Genomic DNA, 22598 nt, shown 5'->3' on the forward strand with positions numbered 1-22598 from the left:
TTATGGTCATTCCAAAGTAATGGTGGATTTATGGTCATTCCAGAGTAATGGTGGGTTCATGGTCATTCCAATTAAATTTAGGCATGTTGAAGTCTCCTAAAATTAAACATGGGTTTCTTTAATATTGCTTGCTTTTTTCTCTACTGCTTTCTTCAGTTCCTCAAGACCTGTCATTTTCACTGGATTTATAGAATGCAGTTATATTAAAGTATGCACCAATAATTCACAGCTTAATGGAGCCACTTTTAAAATTTGTCTTTAAATTTGGTTATTCTGTGTGAACACGATCATGTTTTAGATAGATATACTGTAGTCATCCCACGATTATCGTGGGCGAAATCACAAAATAAGACAAAAGAAAATGTTTTCGAATTCTACTTGAATGTGTGAGAGGATGTAAATATATATTTTAAAAACTTTCCTTTCATATTGAATTTTATTTTATTTTTTTAAGTGATAACTTATTTAAGACAGCTGGATTATGTAACTATAATTGCATGTTCTTTAACAAGACCGTCACCGATACGTAGTACTAAAGGAGCATTAAGATTACATGGGAGAGTTGTGTCCCCTAGGTTATGAAACGCTACAACACTTGTCAGTTGTGCAAATGATTGCTTTTTATTTTGTTAATTGCTCGTTTATTATAAGTCATTAATAAATTTCCAATTATTAGAAATGGGTGGTAAGGGTCAGAGGAAACTCGGACTACAAAACTTGTAGTAGAAAAGGTAAAGATTTAATTGCACTGTATTGTCGATTTCACAATGTTATCGGAATTTCATGGAAAATTTGTTTTGTGTTATTGTTAATTGCATATTGTAATTGTTAAACAATATGTCTGTACCCAAGTAATATCAACCAAACGCTTACATAACTACGCGTATATTTCCCCACTAAAAATTGCAGAGTGACGCAGCAAAGCAGGCAAGATGTTCAGTACGCCATATTCTAAAGATAATATGTACATGTCCTGTAGAAATTATGGAGAACTCGCCCTGGGACAACTCATCCTACGTGTTAGGAGAAGTCTCCCCATGGTGGTCGGAGAAGTCACCCCACTGCGCCTGGAGAAAAATCACCCCAAGGATCATATATACTATTTCTGAGATGTCGCCACATGGTTGTTAAGGCTTTATTTATTGTTGTTTTTCTTTAACTTAATAACTTATTAAATTTATAAAATTTGCAATTTTCAACTTTTCCATTTGATCAGCTCCACTTCTGTGTTATCTGTCCCTTTTGCTCTGCACTTTAAATCATTAGATCATTTATTTGGAAAAATAGAACGGGTGTAAGCATGATGTGACATCTGCAGTTTTGTATAGGAAAAGGTTCCAGCCTAATAATCAAAGTCATCCTGAGATGACTTTATGGCATGGACCTCTATAACCTGAAATCGACTGAAATGGTGCTGACCGTCAATAAGCCAAATGGGTTATAGTTTCATCTAACTGAACAATTTAATCTGATTTTTCATTTGAGATTTGCTAACCATTGACCAATGATATCAAGTATCAAGTAGTTCAAGACTCGATAAAAAGCATCATTATCGCCTACTCAGGAAATGCGGTCACTACTGTATTCAACATCATGGCTAATGTGCATATTTGGACGTTTCTGAAAACTCGCATATACTAAGCCCATCATTTAGATTACTTCTTCTATTTTGTCACTGTTCGTAATTTTATTATTTCTCAATAAAACAATTTAAAGTTGAAAGAGAAGTTTAAAAAATATTTCACTACTAAATTGCCAATGCAAAATAAACAGGATTACGTTATTTTATTATATATAACAACACCATGATCACGCATACTAACGGGATTTTGTTACCTTAAATGCATATTTAAACTGCTCGACGTACTTGGGACATGATGAGAAGATGATCTTTAAAAACAAATTTAAATGTCACATTTAAATCCAGGTATAAACTGAATAATATTTCACATGGTCTGAATCAGTTTGGAAGTTTGGAGAATCAGCCAGAAATGAAGGCCGAATCAGTCAGTAATTTGTACCGAATCAGCCTGGTCCGAGTTTGAGAGTAATTACCACATTAATGAATAATGTTAGTATAATAGATATATCAAAAAAGTTAACAGCAACATTTGTTTAAAAAAATTTCTCATGGTGTTCTGGTGTGTGTAGTTATAAGAAATCTAACGAGTTTATATGAACACACAGACTTTCAATTATAAGTGATTTATTTTCTATTATTGACATTACACAAACAAGATGAATGCAGAATGGGAAGGAAGGGTTTATTATACAATGAGTGGAAAACAGTCTTGAACATAAGTGTGGAAGAAAAATCCATATTCATCCGATGCAGTTACATACAAAATCAAAGGTGCATAATAAATTGATGTTGGAAACATTGAATGAAAAAGCATAAATATGTCTTTAATGTTATATCATTTGGTAGATAATTTCATATTTTTCAAAGATGGAGAAAAAAAAGAGTAAAAATATTGAGGATTGTACCAGTACCAATGTTAATATAATTTTATAGTTTAAATGTCAGAGTTCAGCAACAATATAAAGTAATGATTTCAGATTGAATACATTTGCGAAGGCCAGTGCTGTTTGTAATAATGACCAACATTTCACACTCCAGTGATTAAGTTTTTGCATTTAGCTCAGTTTCTCTGTTGTATACAGACATGAAACTTGATGGGTGTATTCAGTTCCTCCAGAAATTATTATGACTCTATGGTTGTAAAATAAGTACTGGAAAAGAGTGAGAAGAATCAAGCGTTGTCAAATTCAACAAATAACTCATTTCCTTAGAATAAAAGTGACAAATGTAAAAAGAACTAACAGTATTGCAAAATAAATCCCAAATAATCCTAGAATATCTAACACAAGTCTTAATTGTAAAAGTTCTTAAAAAACTTAAAGTGACATTCCAAAATAAATCCAACACTGAAAGTGATGATGTGCCTGTGGTGGCCCATGTTGTTGTGATATGCTAACAGTATTTTGTTTGATCACAAATAATACAATCCAAGAATATATCCTTATTTGAAATGTCACTATAATCCAAGTCTCTATTTCCAAGACTGCTATTGTTGAGCATTTTGTATCTCCAGAGAAGGATAGCTTGAATGAAATAATTTGATTCCATAAATTCAAGCCCAATGAAATGCCAGACACAACAATAATATAACTGATTATAATTAGATCTTACAGCACGAATGAAGAATTTCTTGATAAATAAGATTATTTAGTCCTCTATTTGACCTCTTATCTCAAATAGCATTTTCTAAAAAAAATATATTACTTAATGGAAAATAACATTCTGGAAGGTTCTAAATGTGTACAAGATAAAATCTTAGTTATAATTAGAAGGTCTGTTACTAAAATTATGATATAATATGTGGTAAACAACATGTTACCGCTCCGGTGGCTTAGTGTACCTATACAAATTTCTTGTACCCAGTACCTAACCTTTAGCTATTCTACTGGAGGTGGAAAACCATCAATGTAATGGCAATGTACCATGTTATACAACAGTTTATTGTACATGTATTACACATTTTGGAATGTGGTCATAATTTCTATTTTCAGGCATTAAGTCATGGAGTCAAAAGAGGAAACTGTCAGCCCACCCAAATCGAAATGTGCCAAGGCAGGGAAAGAAGGGAATGGAAAGAAGCTGTCACCAGACAGGTCTAGAAGGATGATGTCCCCACTAAAGAAATTCAGCTCTCTCAGGCTTGTGTCTCCAATTGACATTGACCAGGAGCAGAATGATTTGGAGGTGGCTTCAGTCCTGGCTGAAGGTATGATGAAAATTCATAGTTCAAAGAAACAATTTTGAGATCTTCCCTTGGACATCCCAGGTGGTAAACTAGTTTTAGGATGCTTGTTCAGGGCTGAGCAAATAGTCCAGGACAAGTGGTTTCAGAAAATTCACTAGTCCAACCTTTCTCTTCACTAGTCCCACCTTACTTTTCACTGGTCCCAAAATGGTAATCACTTCCCGAGATTTGATGAGACATTTGTACTTAATCCATAGAAAAAATAATTAAAAAAATAATATACAACATAATTATTTCTTAAAAGAATTTAATTTTTCAAAAACATTGGTTGTTATACACTTGGCTTCTTGAGGTTGATGTATATATATGTTTTAGCTGATGGATTTGAAAATATGTCCATGTATATTTCTGCCACCTGCACCAGCACTAAGCCAGCAGTTGATAGCTGTGTCTGGGTTAAAGTCATCATGCTCTGGTCCATTTGCAGAAATGTTCATTAGCATTTGTAAACTCTTTTGGTTTAAGGAATTCCTTAAAGAAGTCTTGATTAAGTTCATTGAACTAAATCCTCGTTCACACTCAGAAATAACTAGCGCATACTCAGTATCCGTCTTACGTTTTATCCCTCCATTTTCAAACAAATTTACCTTCGCCGAATCGCCGTTATTACCTTCCTTGCGAAAATAATTTAGCAAACTCATTTTATCCACAGAGTAACTATCAGCTTGCTTGACAACTACTTCTAAAGTGATCATAACATCAATTTTCTCTTTTAAATACGAACTGAAACAGCTCATTAATTAGCGTAATTGTTTCGCTTCAAACACAATATCACATGTGGAAGTTAATCATCTGTATAATCAGTTATAAATTAAAGAATCATTACTGCCATTTAATCAGTTCATAAAGGAAACCAAAGCTGATGTCGGTAAAGTACCTTTCATTAATTTAATTCCACTGACTCGCTGGATTAAAATCATAGTGAGCCGTTCGTTATGATCCAGATTGAGTAAACTCATTGCAACAAAACAGCTTACAACACTGCTAATTGATCATACTGGCTTTCTTTTGTTTGACGTGTTTTGATTTGCCAATAATTTGGTCACTTAGCCCAATATGCAGTCATGCGGTAACAGGATGTAAATGTATACACGAAGAGGGGTAGAATCAAGTATTCAGTACGCTCAGAGGGCATGATTGGCCAAATAAAGGTAGATATAGTGATTAAAGCATGAAAAGAAGGACTAGCCCGACTCTTTTTAAAAAGCACTTTTCCCAGACTAGCGACTTGGAAAATTTTACTTGTCCGACTTCAAAAATGACTAGTCGGGGACGTCGGGCTATGGGATTTGCTCAACCCTGTTGTTGTTCATTTTGATTGGCCATTACTGTATCTAGGATGACTTTTTTACTTACAGTTTCAGTGAGGGACTGATGATGGTCAGAATAGGTACTCCACTGTGGGCTTATTGGCTGGTAAAATGCATAGCCAAAAGTTGATTTGTACTCATCTTCAACTTCTTCTATCTAATCTCTCACATGACACTGAAGAATAAAACTACCTAAGTGAATTTTTCTATCCTTCTATCATCCTGCAAATAAAATGAAAAGACACTGTTAGTTATTTTACAAGAATATTTGGATATAGCTGACCTGAATGGCCAAAAGCATCATATTCTAAATTTGTGCAACGTATGCCCCACATCCAATTGCTTTGAGAAAGATAGGCTTCAGTATAACTCAGTCAAATGTATACAGAGCTAAAAGAGAAATTGTAGTACTTTCTTTTCTTACAAAAAATACAGAAAAAATAGAAAAGGATCCGTTGTAGTTTGCTTTGAAAATTTGTTGTCATAATAAACATTGGAAAGATGACATTCATTCTCATGTGTTCACTTAAAATAACAAATGAAATGTGTTCTTTTAAGAGCTTTTAATTTGAAAAGAAGAAAACCCATGGCTACCTGACAGAATTGAAATGTGTGTTTGATTTTAATAAATAAAACTTATATGAGCTCTGAAATCAGACATCAAAATTGGACTAAAATATATATATTTTTTTGCACTTGAGCTTGTATTGTTTGAAATGCATATTTTTCATTATGGAAAAGACTTACCTTATACTTTCTCTTCATTATCATTATTTACATTTGTTTATATCTTCTCTGTTGTGGATTTATCATGATAGATCACATCTATTGTTGTATTTCTATCTCTGTTCATCCATCACTTGAATTCATCAACACCATTTGAGGGAAAGTTATATTTTTTTACAATGTTGTGGGAAGAAGACAGTAAAGATTAAGATCCAGTATGAAGCCATCAAAGGGAGGGACTAGCAGTGTTGGGGGTCAAAAGTCATATACATAATATAGACTCTGACTGGTAACCTAATCTCCGTCTGTACTAACTGAGGGAAGGTGAACATATTTGGCATTATGGTAACAGAGATTTTGGAACTTGAGTGCACCTCAGGGGCTGGGATTGGGTTATTGTCCAAGGTCACATGTTCATATTAATATGGACTCTTGCTAGCAATGTTAATGCTATCTACACTGACTGAGGAGAGTGACTCAGCTTTATTTGATGTTTAGGAGAATGGATGGGTGACAGTGAAGTTTTCAATCAGGATTTCAGCTTGGTGTATGGGTTGCAGAGAGCCAAAAATAATAAATGTTTGGATATTTGTGATGGCTTTCATCATTTATAATTTACTTTCCTTTCATTGCTTAAATATTATTGGACAGTGGTGTCACAGTCATATGAATCAGTCATTCTGTTACATTGGGGTAGTTGTTATTATTGCAAGGTTTGTTTGTCGTCAGAGGGAGAAAATAACTCAATGTTATATAATTTAAGACGGGTATGTGGATGATACTTTTCACAAGGTAGCCTCTGTCTGATTTTAAAATAATAAATACAGTGATAATAATTTCAATGTTATCCATTTTTGTGCATCAGGAAAAAAATAAAATTGCCTTCAGTTCCTAATTTCCTCAATATATACCTTGGACAGAAGTTGAAGTTAGAGCAAAAACATTTTCTATTTATACCAAGATGCTTGATATATCTTGATCCCAATGTTACAAAACCTTTTACTTTGATGCCAAAATACTTGAAATGTCTTGATCCCAGCATGACAAAACATTTTACATTAATGTCAAAATACTTGAGATACGTTGATCTCAGTGTGACAAAATCTTTTACATTGATGCCAAGATGCTTGAGATACCTTGATCCCAGCCTGACATACCTGAAGATTGGTAACCCAAGAGTAAATTTGTAAGTGAAGTCACAGTAGATGTAAAGATAGATATGCAGGCATATACAATAGATAGATCGATAGATAAATAGATAGAAAGATGAACAGATAGAAGTTTGTTGAAATATTGGTATTAATCATTATAATCTCTGTCTTAAATCAGGGGGTTCAAGGGATCCATTTAGTGTGTCTCCAGTGAAAGGGAGAAGACATGAAACTCCTGTTAGGGTAAGTATAATATACTTTATTCAGTTAGGCCAGCATCCCATATAAAATACAATACTAGTAAATATAGTGTGTGCCATGGTATATAGAAATTAAATGTGGTGTTCAGTATGTGTATACATACATAATTTCCTATAAATAGTCAGTGCATAATATTATAAAAGTGTTACTACCAGTAAGTGTATCATTCACCATTCATATGAGTTATTTGAGATTGTCTAAGATGAAAAGCAAAATTAATGTAGTAAGGAAGGATTATTATTATTGTAATATATTACTATGACTCGTATGGGATATAAAAAAAATTCTTCAAACAGATAGAGATAATAAACTTCAAAAACATATTTCTTTCTTATATAGCGATAAGCTGGAGAAACACAAACAAAATGGAATTCTTTATTTTCTGGCATAATTCACTGTATGTACTATTTCTCTTAATCTTGCTATGCCTACCTGTCTCTATTTTTAGCATATGTGCTGAGCACTTAATCTTAGTAAGTATCTTTCTATAAAAAAACTGGTAATCCAGATGTTGGATATTTTTCCAGTTCTAATTCAGTCATTTACATGTTATAATACACACATTTATGTGAATTGTTAATATCACACACACACAACTCCCCACCCCCACCCCCAGTCAGCAAGAGAAGAAAGCATGTTTATGTAATATCCAAACAGAATCCAACAGTAACAGGTTTGTTAGCAAGAAACATATCATAGGACCTTATAACCCAAACCAGAGCAGATTGGATCTTTTAATGCCTTGACAGGGTCCCTAGCCCTGGGATCAGGCAACATTTTGTACATAGTAAAGGGCATCAGCTGGTAATCAAGCTTTTAAGGCCTTGACAGAGTCCCAAGCCCTAGGTTCAGGTGACATTTTGTACATAGTAAAGGGCATCAGCTGGTAATCAAGCTTTTAAGGCCTTGACAGAGTCCCAAGCTCTAGGTTCAGGTAAGCAATAAGGGTGAGTATTGCCAGGAAAAAAAAATGTTTTGCAATATATTGCAATATGGCATGTCTGTATTGCGATATGTATCAAATACATATTGGTCATTGATAGCATTTATGACTTGAATGTTGATTTTGCATATTTTGTACTGAAATAATGAGCAATTTCCTTGCATTTAATACAATATGAAGAAGAAAATGAAACCATCTTGCTTTTAATTCCACCAAAACACCCAGTAACTGTAATAATCACATCACTTGTTTAGAAAGCAATAAATATATCAAGATGTGAAAACTTCTACAAGCACGAAACAAAAATAATGGAAAAAACGTTATATAATTATTTTGCCTGATTAGAAAGTCTTCAAATCAAAATGGTCTAAAGATTCATTTCTTGCAATACAATCATGACAAGGGATAAACACAAGAAAAACTACACATAATCACAAATTATCACATTGATAAATATCCTGCTTTGATTAGAAAAATGAATAATGTAGTAAATTAATAATATCAGTGATTCCCAACCTTTCCTGGTTTAAACCTGAGAGACTAATTACTTAGCAGGCAGCAGAAATAAAATCACAGAAGAACCTAATTTGGCTGACTAGAAACAGTATTTTTTGACTATCAAAATTAAACTAATAATTTGATAACTGATGTAATCCCTTGTTTTCATCTATAACTTGGCAACACTGTCAAACTATAAATTTCTCCAATAAAAGAAAGAACACAAAATATTTAATGTGACTAGATAAAACAAAGTCTTTTACAACTAAACAAAATTGGAAGATGTCAGCTTATTTAGCTGTGTTTGAAACAAAGGATTAGCAATTAACATTTTTCTAGAGAAACTTGTTTATGTGTCCTAGCCCTCTTAAGTGAATCTATCAAAGTCCAGAGTTCTTTATGTTTACAATGGAGACATTAAGTTATAGTCATGTTCTTCTTCAGAAATAGTAGCATATCAACATTCTATGCCCTGAATGCTGCTCTTTGGCTTGAAACAATATTTCCTTCAATACTGAAGACTCTGTCAGAAGGGACAGATGTTAACAATATCTCCTTCAGCACTGAAGACTCTTTCAGAACGGACATATGTTGCTGGTATGCAGAGCAACTCTCTTGCATAACTGGATAACACAGGAAACTGATGTTGATGATCTCGACACCATTGTAATAAGTTCTGGGCAAGAGGAATGGACTCCTGATCCTTGTAGCTCGAAATTTCTTCAGTTACTTTTTCAAGAATAGTCTTAGTATTTTTCTCCACTTTCACAATATATACATTATTATTATCTCCAGAAATGGAAGCAAGACCTGCATTAGTTATCTTTGGAGAAAAAGAACTTGCATCTGTTAGAGGAATGCAAGCATCAGCAGATGTAGATAAGACAGAAACAGGGTCAACTTTAGCTAATGTGGATGAGTCAGAAGCATCTTCATCTGTCTTTATTCTTTTCATTTGGTGAAATGTAGTTGTGCTGATATCATCAGCTGATAATACAGGAAGAGGTGGGACATCGGTAGCTGAATCCTGTTGGCATGATACCTGTTTAACTTTCTTTGGCTGATTCTGTTCATAAGAAGTGGATGCAGCCAGAGCCAAGTGGTTGAAGACTTCAAACCGACTGTTGTTAGTCAGAAAAGGAAGGTTTTTGAACCTGGAATCCAGAGCAGTTCCTATCTGGTGCAAACTCTTGTTTCTTTCATATCTGGTCGAAAGATCATTCACAATAGTTGCTTTCTTGTATTTCACCATTGTTGAATCATGATCGGACGGTGCCATAAGTGTAGTCAGCAGTTGATTCTGCAGTGGAAGAATGCTGAATATGGTGGGTGTTTCTTGTGTGCACAACACTGTTGTGATTGTCCGTAGTGGTTTTAAACACGTCAGTACTTCTTCAGCATTACTAATATCAGTTTCCGACAAGGTACTTACATCTTTGTTCACACCACTCTGATGGCTTAGTTGTTAAAGCATCCGCCTCGGAAGCAGGAGGTCATGGGTTCGAAAACCAAATGAGTCACACCAAAGACTTACAAAATGGTACTAACAGCTGTCTTGCTAGGCACTCAGCATTAAGAGGTTAGTGTTAGGACTGGTCAGCCTGGTGTCAGGATAATGTGACTGGGTGGGACATCATGCTACATGTCTGTGGCATGATGCCCCAGTGCTAGACATCACTATAAACTATCACACTGCAGACATCATAGCGATACGACTGAATTTTTTGTAGAGTTTCATTAAAAATTCTAATCACAAACACACGCACACTCTTTGTTCACACTGCGCACTTATATGCTGGTTAGGGCAGCATATACAGCTGGTCGTAGTTCCAAAAACCTTTCAGTCATGTCAACTGCTGTCAGAGTTTCATTGGGTACAAACATCTTGAATTAGATTGCGTTTTGGTAAATTTAGGAGCTCAATTTTGTCTCCTGCAGCAACTGCACTGCAGTGAAAAAAGCTGACAATTCTTCTGATCCTGCCAAGAAGTCTACCAACATCATTGATTTTCAGGCTTTTCTGGGCAGTTAAATTAAAGTGTGTGCATAGCAACCAATATGTCGGTTACATTCTGCTTCTGATGTTGCGACACCGATGTTTGAAGCATTGTCAGTTACTAGTGGAGGATTGGATGGAATTTCCCATTCATTAACAGCTGACAACAAAACCGCAGCAATATTTGCACCTGTTTGAGCCCGTGTTTGTAGCACATAACTCTGAAGTTTTCAATCAAAAGAAATAAAAGATGCAGTTACTGTAACGTATGATTCCTTTGCTCTGGAAGTCCAACTGTCATTGGTTAGTGCAACTTTATATGCTAAGTGCAAGCATGTTTTTATGTCTTCCTTGACTTGCAAATACATATCTGGGATAATTTTCTCAGAGAAGACCTGTCTAGATGGCACAACATATCATGGATCAAGCACCAATGCCATGTTCAGAAATCTTTTATTTGGTACAACACTGTACGGCTGCAAATCGTGAATGATGAAACTAGCAATGGCACCAGTGATAGCTGTGGACCTTTGTGATGAAGATTTGTATTTAGTCTGTGCACCTAGCATATCCGCAATCTTTGTTTGTCGATCTAAAATAATACATACACTTTTAATGGAACCGTCGGCTCTTGCGTTAGAGGTTTTGTCACTCTGTTGCACAGTACAGATGGATGGTGATGCCGTAAATGAGTCAAGAGGTTTATCGTACCGCCTGCATGCATGCTTGTTTTCAGTTTTGCACATATGATACACAGCGACAGTTTTGTCAAATGTATTAGAGATAAACTCCCATTTTAGTGAAAACCTATTCCAAACAGAACTCTTTGCTGGTGGGTTCTTCACTAGCTCATACACAGAAGCCACCATTTTGGTAACAACGTTAAGCCTAAGAAAGACATTGGTGTGCACAAACTTATTTCGCTAATATTGGTGAAGAAACAAAAACGTTATATTGGTATTACTATACTCATATTGCAGTATACCGTTTCGTTCATTTTGTATCACAATTTACCAGAAAATTGGTATGTCATGACACCCTTAGTAAGCAAGCTTTTGATGCCTTGACAGGGTCCCAAGACCTGGGTCCTGGTGATATTTTGTACATAGTAAATTGCGTCAGCTGGTAAGCAAGCTTTCACAAATATTATTATTCACTAAACTTACCTAATTTCAGATGCAGATGTCTTAGGAGTGTTTCAAGGCACAAGCAGGCTCTGGTTACAATGACCTAGTTTTCAAGTTTACAATTTATCGTCTCACCTCTGTCTGCGTGGGTCCGAGTCTAGGTTTTTGCCAATGAGGGTATGTGAGAAAGCTTGCCAGTAGCTTCTCATGGGACTGTGGTTCTAACTGGGGTTTTCCTGGGTTCTTCCTATGCCATTAATACTGGCCGCCATGCATAGCCTATCGTGTGCTGAAAATGGCGTTAAACCCTACAACAAAATACAGTTTATCAAAAATATGTCTAGCACACTGAAACCATGAGCAAGATAACAGAGGAAATATTGAACCAAACCAGATCTCATTGTATAGACACATGCCCCTGAGAAGATCCGAAGACCCAGCTGGACTTTGGTGACCTTGAATAACTGTACCAAGGTTGCATAATATTTTCTGACCTAGAATATACCTTCAGCTTCTGAGCAAAATATCTTTGCCATGTTAATCTGTACAACTCTGATATACAAACGCCTTCAGGCATTCTAAATTTGGGTTAAGATTCTGCATTCCTTGAACTAGTTGACATATATTTTCTTGAAATGGACATTTTCTTTGTTACGTTACTAACACAGTTGCGTTTTGTACAACAGATTAAAGCAGGCTTTCCTTTCCTTTGACATCCTTTACCATATTCTTAGTGTTCATGATGAAGATTATGCAAAATGGGGGTGTCGGTTGGTAAAGTTGTTTTTGCATTTAAAGACAGTTATCTTCTAGTCAACATTGGCCTGCCCACCCCATAACTGTTGGAGCTGATGTTCTGTTTACTCAGTCCCTTATTAGACTCCAAACTGTTCTGCAGTTTGACGTTGATGAGATCCTGGCTGATTTTAATTGTCCGCATTTTGCATCATAGCATAATGTAGTTATTGCCCCTGGTTGTCAAACCCATTCACATTCGTTCCTGCACAATAATTTCATTAATTTTATTGTGATATTAATAAGTCAGAGTTGTGTTGTCAGCATTTTATTTTCATAATACAGGGTCTCTTCTAGGTTGCACAGTCCTAGGATTCATGCTTGTTTCTAAATGATTGCATCTAAATAACATCCTAATGCTGCATACAAATTATGCATTAATTAAATCCCTCCTATACTCAGAAAATTCTCCCCTTGTTCGTATGTAAGGATAATTCTGTCCAGTGTCACATGTAGGGGAACCTTACCCATTTGTCATATGTAGGGGGACTTCCCCCTCCTACATATTCATTTCTAGAGGAGACCCTGGTAGTATACAAAATGAACATTGTTAATATTTCATTGAAACTTTTCTCCAAATTACACTTTTCTGATGGATCCTCAGAAGTGTGCACTCATTGAAATTTAATATTGAACGACAGTCTATAGTTTGTGAATTATGTATTAATAAGAAAAATTATTTTTTTCAGCCAACAACAGTCATGATTAACCTACAAAGAGGAAATATCCTGACCATCACCCCTATATGTCCTAATAAGTTGTATATGAATTAATAATGCTTGCGATCTGTTCTGATTTAAAAATCAGTAATTGGTTCATCATAATTGATCAACCAGTGATTTTACTTGGTTGGAGACAGTTTCTGTATTTTTATGTGGACAATGCCAGTTTTGCATACTTGGTAAAGATACATTTTTATATCATATTAAACTGAATGGTTTACTGCCACATGTGTTGCCCGAAGGAGTTTCATTAAGAAAGAAAATAGCAAAAGAAGTTGAACAGTTATCAGGGAACTCAAAGACCAGTGTCCCATATGTGGGGCATTGGATGACAGGCATATTAAGCTTCTGAAAGGTGAAGATTTATTAGGTCAAATTAGACTGCCTGTTCTTGAGGGAGAAATTTTAAATTTGTTAACAATTTTCTGTGATTGTGGAATTTCTTTGATAACAATGTATTGCAGTATTTTGACATGGAATTTTGCATAGACAATTTTGATAATTCTTGGGGGTTTTCCTCATGGTCTGATGTGTTCCATCCTTTTAAGAAAGAAAATTTCATGCAGAAACATTGGGTTTATGGATAATGATATGGAACCATTCTAGTCATTTGAATGATATTGACAAGGAAGCATTTCAGTTGGTATTGGAATTTTATATGGAACTGTTTCAATTGGTTTAGGATGTTGATAGGGAATAATCCCAGTCTGTTTAAGGATATATATGTGGAACCATTCCAGTTGCTTTAAAGAAATTGATATGGAACCATTCCAATCCATTTAAGGATATTGATAGGGAACCATTCAAATTGGTTTAAGGATATTGATATGGAACCATTCAAATTAGTTTAAGAATATTGATAGGGAACCATTCCAGTTGCCTTAAGGATACTGATAGGGAGCTATTATATTAAATTCATATTCACTTGAGTGAATTGAATATATCTTAGCTACTTGACTGATTAAAAAATAACACTTAATAACATTATGAAAGAAATATGAAAATGCATAGTTTCCAGGTGCTAAATTATAACAAGAAAAATAAGAAAATCTGACATCTTAGAATAATACAGAAAATTCCATGTAAATAAAAAAAATCACAAAAAAATTATTTGTTCTGTACTGTACTGGCATAATCTAACCAAATATTGATTGGTGCAAATTTTCGAGAATCATGCACGCTATATTTTCAAGAAATGTTGAAAGTCCCCACTTTGTACCTGTATTGTGTTTTTGACTGGTCAACTATATCATTGGTTTCTGTGTTGCCGTTGTTGACTGGGAACTATAATCATTGGTTTCTGTGTTGCTGTTGTTGACTGGTGAATTATATCATTGGTTTCTGTGTTGCTGTTGTTGACTTATTTTGACTTATTTACACTATCATTGGTTTCTGTGTTTCAGGCTATTTTTAGAGAGTGTTGCACAACTTAGGGTATTATTGCTTTATTCATTCTATTCTTATTTGATGATGTTTGCTTATCAATGTAAACCCAGGCACAATCAAGTGGTTGCTTTTTCCAACTCTGTTGACAACCATATTAGATAAAGGTAGCCGACAAACACCAATTTAAATTGAACTAGTGGTTGAGTTTCTTGAATGAAATGAATATGTCTAGTCACATTGGACTGGATTTTGTAGTTGCCTTGTGACATCTTTCTGCAGTGGACAAACGTTTTTGTGTACATATTTAATTTTCATATTTAAAAAAAAAAACTTTCAAATCACTCTCTACTTGCTTTTTCTTTCATGCCAATATATATTGTGCATGGTGACATGAATAGACTCATAAAAGAAACTTATTGGATTCATATTTTAGATACTTTGTATCCTAATGGGCTTAATACCAATGCACTATATAAAATTGTATTATATTTTATTTTTTAAAAAAATTGATAACAATATAATTATATGCATGACTTTGTCTCAATTTTTTTCTTCTTCATATATTAAGCTAATTATGATTACTTTGCATGACCTTTTTAAATGCACACATCCTAACCTCATCTGATTAGGTAAGGTTCACTTTTGAAAAATTTGTCCTAACTTTAGACATTCTTTCATGATGCACTTTTGAGAGGTTTCTAACACTGACCCTCTCAACTGTACCCTATAATACTGTACCCTATAATACTGTACTTTACAATACTTCAGTCTATAATACAGTACTTTATAATACTTCAGTTTATAATACTGTACTCAATAGTGCTTCACTCTATAATACAGTACTCTATCATACTGCATTCTACATTACTTAAGTCTATAATACATTACTTCATAATCCTTCACTCTATAATACTGTTCTCCATAATACTGTACTCTATCATACTGTATTCTACATTACTTAAGTCTGTAATATTATACTTCATAACCCTTCACTCTATAATACCGTTCTCCATAATACTGTACTGTATCATACTTTATAATACTTCACTCTATATTACTTTATTCTGTAATACTGCACTCTACAACACTGTTCTTCCTAAAAATGTACTCAATAAAACTGTACTCTGTACTCTATAATACTGTTCTCTCTAAAACTATCCATAATACTATACATTTGCTGGAACTATTACATATTATACATAAGTTTCAGTAAATTACAGATTTGTTTCTAAATCGATTTAAGAAAAGAGATTTACTTTGTAATACATGTCACAACATGTGTGTTGTACTCACATTGTATTTTATGGCAATGGGGTACTTTTGTCCGTTGTATTTAAGTCAAACATTAAGTAAAATATTTGACATGTTGATTATCACTGATGTTAATCGTATATTACATCTGTAAGTATCTACTTGTGTAGCAGAGTACTCTTAGGAATGGGCAGATGCATGCAGACATCCAAGTTATTGGTAGGAAATATTCACTTATCATTTATCAATATAGCCTTCATTTTTAAGTTCGCTTCAGCTTTCTTCATTGAAATAGTGACTCTGTAAGAGGATGGCCATGTATAACGGGAAGAAAATTGTAAAATGTACTAACAGTGACTATATAAGATAGATTCCTTGTGTGAAGGGGAGAAAAGATGCAAAGTACCAATGGTGACTGTGTAACAGGAATGGCCTTGTGTGAAGGGGAAACAAATTGAAATTTTATTAATTTAATGCAGGTTGAGAAGACCTTTTCTTATTTTCTTAAAAAATATAGCTTCTTTTGAGATGGGTCTCACAAAATTATGACCACTGTATTTAAGATATAGTTTTTTTAGAAAGGTCCCAGAAGATGATGACCAATGTATTTTTGTGTGGAATATGATAACATGAGTACTTTAGAAAGCAGTGTTGAATTTCTGACATTCTTTTAACAGTTTTTCATTCAACAACTCATTATTAATATTGTATGGAATTTACGTAATCATCTTTTTAGATCTAGACTTAGAAATTCATTTTGAAACCTTGCTAATATTAACCCATCATTCCATTTTCAGACTTGACTCTGCACCAGATTGCATCACAAGGGGAGCTCGTGACGCTGAAGCAGGAACTAACTGAAGGTTGAAAATTTAAACTTGATATTGGAAACAGTTTACCTGATTACTAAGTGACAATGATGGAATATTTTGATGGAGGTTTTCAGCGAAAATAAATATTATAGCAGAAGAATATCGTTGGTTTACATACAGTCAGTTTGAACATGTTGGATTGCTCAAACATATTTTTAAAGACCAACCAAAGAGTTTACATTATTATTTAACCCATTCACTTAAAATGCGGATCTCATAAACTGATCTGCAAGGTCTCTTTCATGTTGAAACTACAGATTTCATACTGATCTGCAAGGTATCTTAGGTATTCAAACTACAGATCTCATAAAGTGATATGCAAGGTCCATTTTGTGTTTTCTCATTTTGTAGCCTTCATTAGCTGATGAAAAATTGCTGCCAACCCACTGGTCCCATGTGAGCTAATTTCATGGCACACTAGGGTAAAGAATGAGAAACCAGTACATCTGGTCAGTTGGAGATATAGGTATACTGGATAAATTTAATCTACAAATTGTATATTTTGTTATATTAAAAGAAATAATAGAATCCCCGTGAAAAATATATAGCTGTGGAGTTATATGGATGCCTGAAATCCACTGCATTCTAAAAGAATAAAAGAATTATTGAAAAGGAATTTAACACTACCCAACGAACATGATGTTTCATAAATAGTTGGGTTACAGATTTAGCTTGGAAAGTAGAAAAAGTGTTCTTGCTAAAACCTTGGTAATCCAGTTAACCATTCAGCTACATTCAGCTGATGTGGGTAGATTTGTTCCAGTTCCAGCAATCCACTGCTGGAACTCGTCTTTCCTCAGGACTAATTTCACGAGGAGCTGTATACAGCATGCCACAGCATCATCTTTGGAGGATGGGTCTAGTTCAGATATTGTCTTTGATGATAGGTCAGTGGATGAGGATCCTGATTCTACTTCCAACTGACCATCAATTGCAGCATCAGATTCTGAAGCACAAACCCTAGAGGAGTTATGTATGGACCTGGATCAGCTGGACAGTCAGCATCATTGTCCTGATCAAAAAAAAATGGCCATGTTATGCTGAATTTAATCAAATTAATAAAAATATGGCCTATAATATAGATATCATATTTTGTGTATTTCTTCATGTTCCACCTTTTATTACAAAAATAACTTTACTAAGGGTGTTTATTTAATGTCTTACTGAGGACTGATCTTCATGTCTCTCTGCATTTACTGTAGAATCACGGCCTACATTTTGTCTTCATGAATGATAAAATGCAGGACCACTTTTTTTACAGGACCAGTAGATTTTCAGGTTACTGGTCCTTTAAGCTCACGTGATTTTATCGCTAGCTCCACACACTGCTGGTCTGCAAAGTCCATTAGGAGTTTAAACTACAGATTTCATAATTTGATCAGCATGGTCTCTTTGGTGTGCAAAGCTACAGATCTCAATAACTGATTTGCAGGTTCAGATCTCATAAACTGATTTGCTGCTACAGATCTCATAAACGGATTTGCAGCTACAGATCTCATAAAATGATTTGCAGCTACCGTTCTGATAAATTGATTTGCAGCTACAGATCTCATGAACTGATTTGCAGGTTCAGATCTCATAAACTGATTTGCTGCCACAGATCTCATAAACTGATTTGTAGCTACAGATCTCATAAACTGCTTTTCAGCTACAGTTCTCAAAAACTGATTTGCAGCTACAGATCTCATAAACTGATTTGCAGCTACAGTTCTCGTAAACTGATTTGCAGCTACAGATCTCACAAACTTATTTGAAAGGTCCCTTTGGTGTTCAGGCTATTGAGATTCAATCGTAAATTACTTATGCATGTTATTGTTTAATTCATTTTTATAAAGAAATTAGCACAATAGAGCTTTCAAAAATGTTAAATATGCCTATACCCAACAAATATGATTGGCAAACAGATGTATACCATTGATACACTAAGTGAACATATTCTCAGTCAGTCATATTTTGCATAGATATGCCATCTTAATCTTTCTTTCTGTTTTTTAAATGCTTGTCATTCAGTTCCGATGGAAATACTTTTGCTTACAAAGGGTCTGTCCACTTTGTAATAATTATAGGTTACTGCATTTGTATGGGAAAATGTGAACAAGTTTTTCCCAAGTGCAGTATGTCCATCTGACAAAACGAGTTCATATTTTCCCATACAAATGCAGTAACCTTTTTATTATATGCTCATTTTTTTATTCTATCCAAGGCCTAATTATATAAACAAAAATAGACTACAAGAAACAAAGTAACTGAATGTATACCATATTCCAAACTAATAACAGAAGCGCAGATTCATCATTACACAACAACAACAGTACTAATGAGCACATGACTCCACCAAGATAAATTTGAACTTAGTTGCATGCTAGACATTACTTTCGAAAGAAAATGGCGTTTTGGTCTACTTAAAATTGAAATTTGGAGTCTTGATGTGAATGAATTTGCATTGCAACAACTTTTCCATTTCATCTGGAATGAATAGATTTTGGTATTTTTGTCAATCCTACGAAATTTCATGATTTACCTGTGCCAGTTCCACATGAAGTACCGTATTTACCATGTTTTCAGACACCGTTTGTTTTTTGACACCAATTTTTGGGGGGAAAGATAATTAAATGCCTTGTAAGTTTTTGGACGTTGTTGCACTATAATTTTTTCTAGGAAGATCGCCTGCTTCGTTTTAATGTAAAATTCACAGTGTGTTTACCATTAATTTAACTGATACAAAGTTCGCTTTCATTCGTCACCAGTTATTTAATGTGATCATGAACTTCCATGAACTAATATAATTTATAATTTTTAACAAGCTCCTTGTCATATATACATATTTCCTAAACACTGACTGGAAATTGTAAGTCACGCTGAGTGAGCACCCATTGAGCTATCTTATCATCCATACATTGTCCATATGAAATGGGTTGTCCACACTTATGCAAATGTTCATTCAAGTTCAGATGTGCAGAAAAGTCAATTTTCATCCAGGTACTCGCTGTGGATTTCAGAATCTTGAATTTTTCCGCTGTAGGTCTAATTCCCAGACGTTTTGCATTGGTAATGATATCCTGCTTTTGCTTTAATGTATAATGTTTATAGTGACCATGTATAGAACCGGGTGGAGCACTCTCGGGTTCAAGATAATCAGACTTGTCATCTAGACCAGCTTTCTTTGTAGGCGGTTCTTTTTGTGATGCATTGTCAGAATCATCAATTCGAGATTGCTTCTGTGGACGGCCTACTGCCCTCTTTGGAGACGATTTTGGCAAGGGAGAGCCCCTCCACGAACTAAGCAGTGCCTCCTTGCTTGTTGCATAACATATGATAATCTTATCCATCAGAATTATTATAGTACCAACAATATTATGTTTCACAATGACAGCTATTCACTATATAAAACTTTAGATAGTGGTGGGTATATTATTTATGCTTTCTGTTTTAATAGCTTGATTTGGCTAAAAAATTATGATTGGTTTCAGTGTAGACATTGTTACACACAAAACCACTTCAAACAGGTGTGGCAGTTACGGCTTTGATTACAAACCATGATCCCTGCTTTATATCATTAAACAATACATCAGAGAGTCGGTATGGTTTAGTAAAATTCATTGGCATTGTGCAACAAAACAATCCCCTTATTCCTGAAGCATTGTATACCAAGGTTTAAACATAGTTATTGTTCTGCAGGTAATAAACCTCTTTGTAGACAATAAATATTGATTGTGGGTGCTAAATTTTCGGTACATCGTGTGCACTTTTAATCAAATCCAGATCGCTGCATTTTATTTCCGAACACACTTGTCAAAGAAATCCCACAAGTTATATTATTAACAATTATCACCCAGACACCTTAAAATCTCCACCTTGCATCAAAACAATCTTTGAGCAGTCGATTGTTTCGAGTTGGCAAGCTCTGCTCATTTTGAAGCTACCCTCGGCTAGGTGGAGAAAAAAGAAGAGAGAACTACAACAAATAGATCACCTTTATTTTTTTTAAATACCAACAAATTAATCACACCAACTCGTATATTGCTTCTTGCTTGTTATTTTTACCCTTCCTAGTTGTGCATACAACACTCATCTTATATGGAGCCTCTCACCCTTGGTACTCTAAGTTTAGCCATCATACATGTACCGGTATTTCTACTCTCGACACTAAAATATTTCTGTCATAAATATCTTAAGAATTATAATTCCAAAATCTTTTTATTTAGTTTATATTAATATCATAATTACACAGAAATAAAGCTTGCATGCATTTGTAATGTAGATTTTAATGATCACTGATTAGCAGAGGGTTAAACTGTGGATTGCAATATTACTAATATGGCTGTTCTTTTGGAAAATACGCACACAATCGTGGCTCTAATACATGTATGGCTGTGTTTTCTGGTGGATGGACATGTATCAAATAGACAAAATAAGCAAACTAATGACTGTTTTTCCTTCATTATCCTTTCCGTGGTGCTAGACAAAATACTTGTTTTACTTCATGGCAGCACGTCGTCATGTGAGCTAACGGTAACTTCGTTGCGGATGGGGGGGGGGAATAAATCTATCTTCACCTGTATGTTTTCAGACACCTAATTAAAGAATTTAATATGTATTCAGACGACCAAAAAAGTAATTATTTATTGCAGTACAAAAACATACAGTAAATACGGTACATCAGATTTCAACAGCGTGTTGACATCTGCAAGTGTGTTTCTGTTCTCTCACTGAATGTTTGAAATCATAATGTGGGAAAAATATGAAGTCTTTCAATTGCAATTATCAAAAAGACGCTATGGAATATAATATTATTTCATTTTGAGTGCAGTAGGGGGGGATGTAATTGCACTTGGAATATAGTCGAAATTACAGTAAAATTTCCAAAGGTGTAGTCAAGCTTGAGAACCCATAACAAAGCTCATGTAATTCAGATTTGCAGAACTAAGAAATATTTTGAGGAAATTCAGGATGTAAAATTAAGTATATTTTTGCCATTCTTATTACCAGCTACAGAAAACAGTTTATGCCTTGTCACTTGCATGTTATTTGTAAGGACCCTGTCTGGCATCTATAGCTAGACTAAATCTGAAACATTGTATCAAAAAAGTTAATGCGGAATGTGGCAGTCCACAAAACATCTGCTTTAGTTCATTCAGTTGGTTTACTTCATCCACAGACAATTAAAATTAATCAAAAATGCTGGCATCTGTGTCCATTGTTTGTTTACAATAGAAAGTAGTTCCTTTATTCACATGAGTTTAATATGAATTGCATGCGAGTTCAATATAGTGAAATACTGCACGATTCTGACAATGTAAGGTTGACGGAGAAAAAGATGAACATATAATAAAATAAGATTACTGTGAAAAAAGTAACCTTTCTGTTTTCTGTCTCTCAAACTATCTAGAGCTCATTGTTTTTTTTTTATCTTTCTCGTTGTAAGGAGTGAACAAGACGTAGGCATCAATTTGTTAACACTGACAACATTGCTTCTCACCAAGTCGTAGACATCACTTTGTTAACACTGACAACAACATTTGCATCTCACCAAGACTTTGGCATCACTTTGTTAACACTGATGACACCATTTGCATCCCACTAGATTCACTTCTGAATTAATCTGTGGGATAAAGGATTCCTGGGATTTTCTATGGAGCTAATACCAGTTTGATTTAATGTGTGAAATTAAGTTTTCTTTGGCATTTTTCTCTGTGGAGCAAATTCCAGCCTATGGAGATAATACCAGGTTGT

The 22598-nt window shown here is 34.5% G+C and overlaps 1 protein-coding gene across 1 annotated transcript in view; it reads left to right on the forward strand.

The window, feature by feature from the left end:
- Positions 1-567: 567 nt before the first annotated feature.
- Positions 568-22598, forward strand: part of LOC149800828 (ankyrin repeat family A protein 2-like) — a 50744-nt gene continuing 28713 nt past the window's right edge. The window contains exons 1-6 of the mRNA XM_089954829.1: positions 568-731; positions 3574-3788; positions 7193-7257; positions 13324-13381; positions 13658-13663; positions 16791-16856. Of these exons, the coding sequence (XP_089810955.1) occupies positions 3584-3788; positions 7193-7257; positions 13324-13381; positions 13658-13663; positions 16791-16856 (400 nt within the window). The 5' untranslated portion in view covers positions 568-731; positions 3574-3583. The remainder of the gene's footprint in view (positions 732-3573; positions 3789-7192; positions 7258-13323; positions 13382-13657; positions 13664-16790; positions 16857-22598) is intronic.

The sequence above is a fragment of the Sinohyriopsis cumingii genome, chromosome 4 (genome assembly GCF_028554795.1).
Source record: "Sinohyriopsis cumingii isolate HCF-2022 chromosome 4, ASM2855479v2, whole genome shotgun sequence".
NCBI classification, from domain to species: Eukaryota; Metazoa; Mollusca; class Bivalvia; order Unionida; family Unionidae; genus Sinohyriopsis; species Sinohyriopsis cumingii.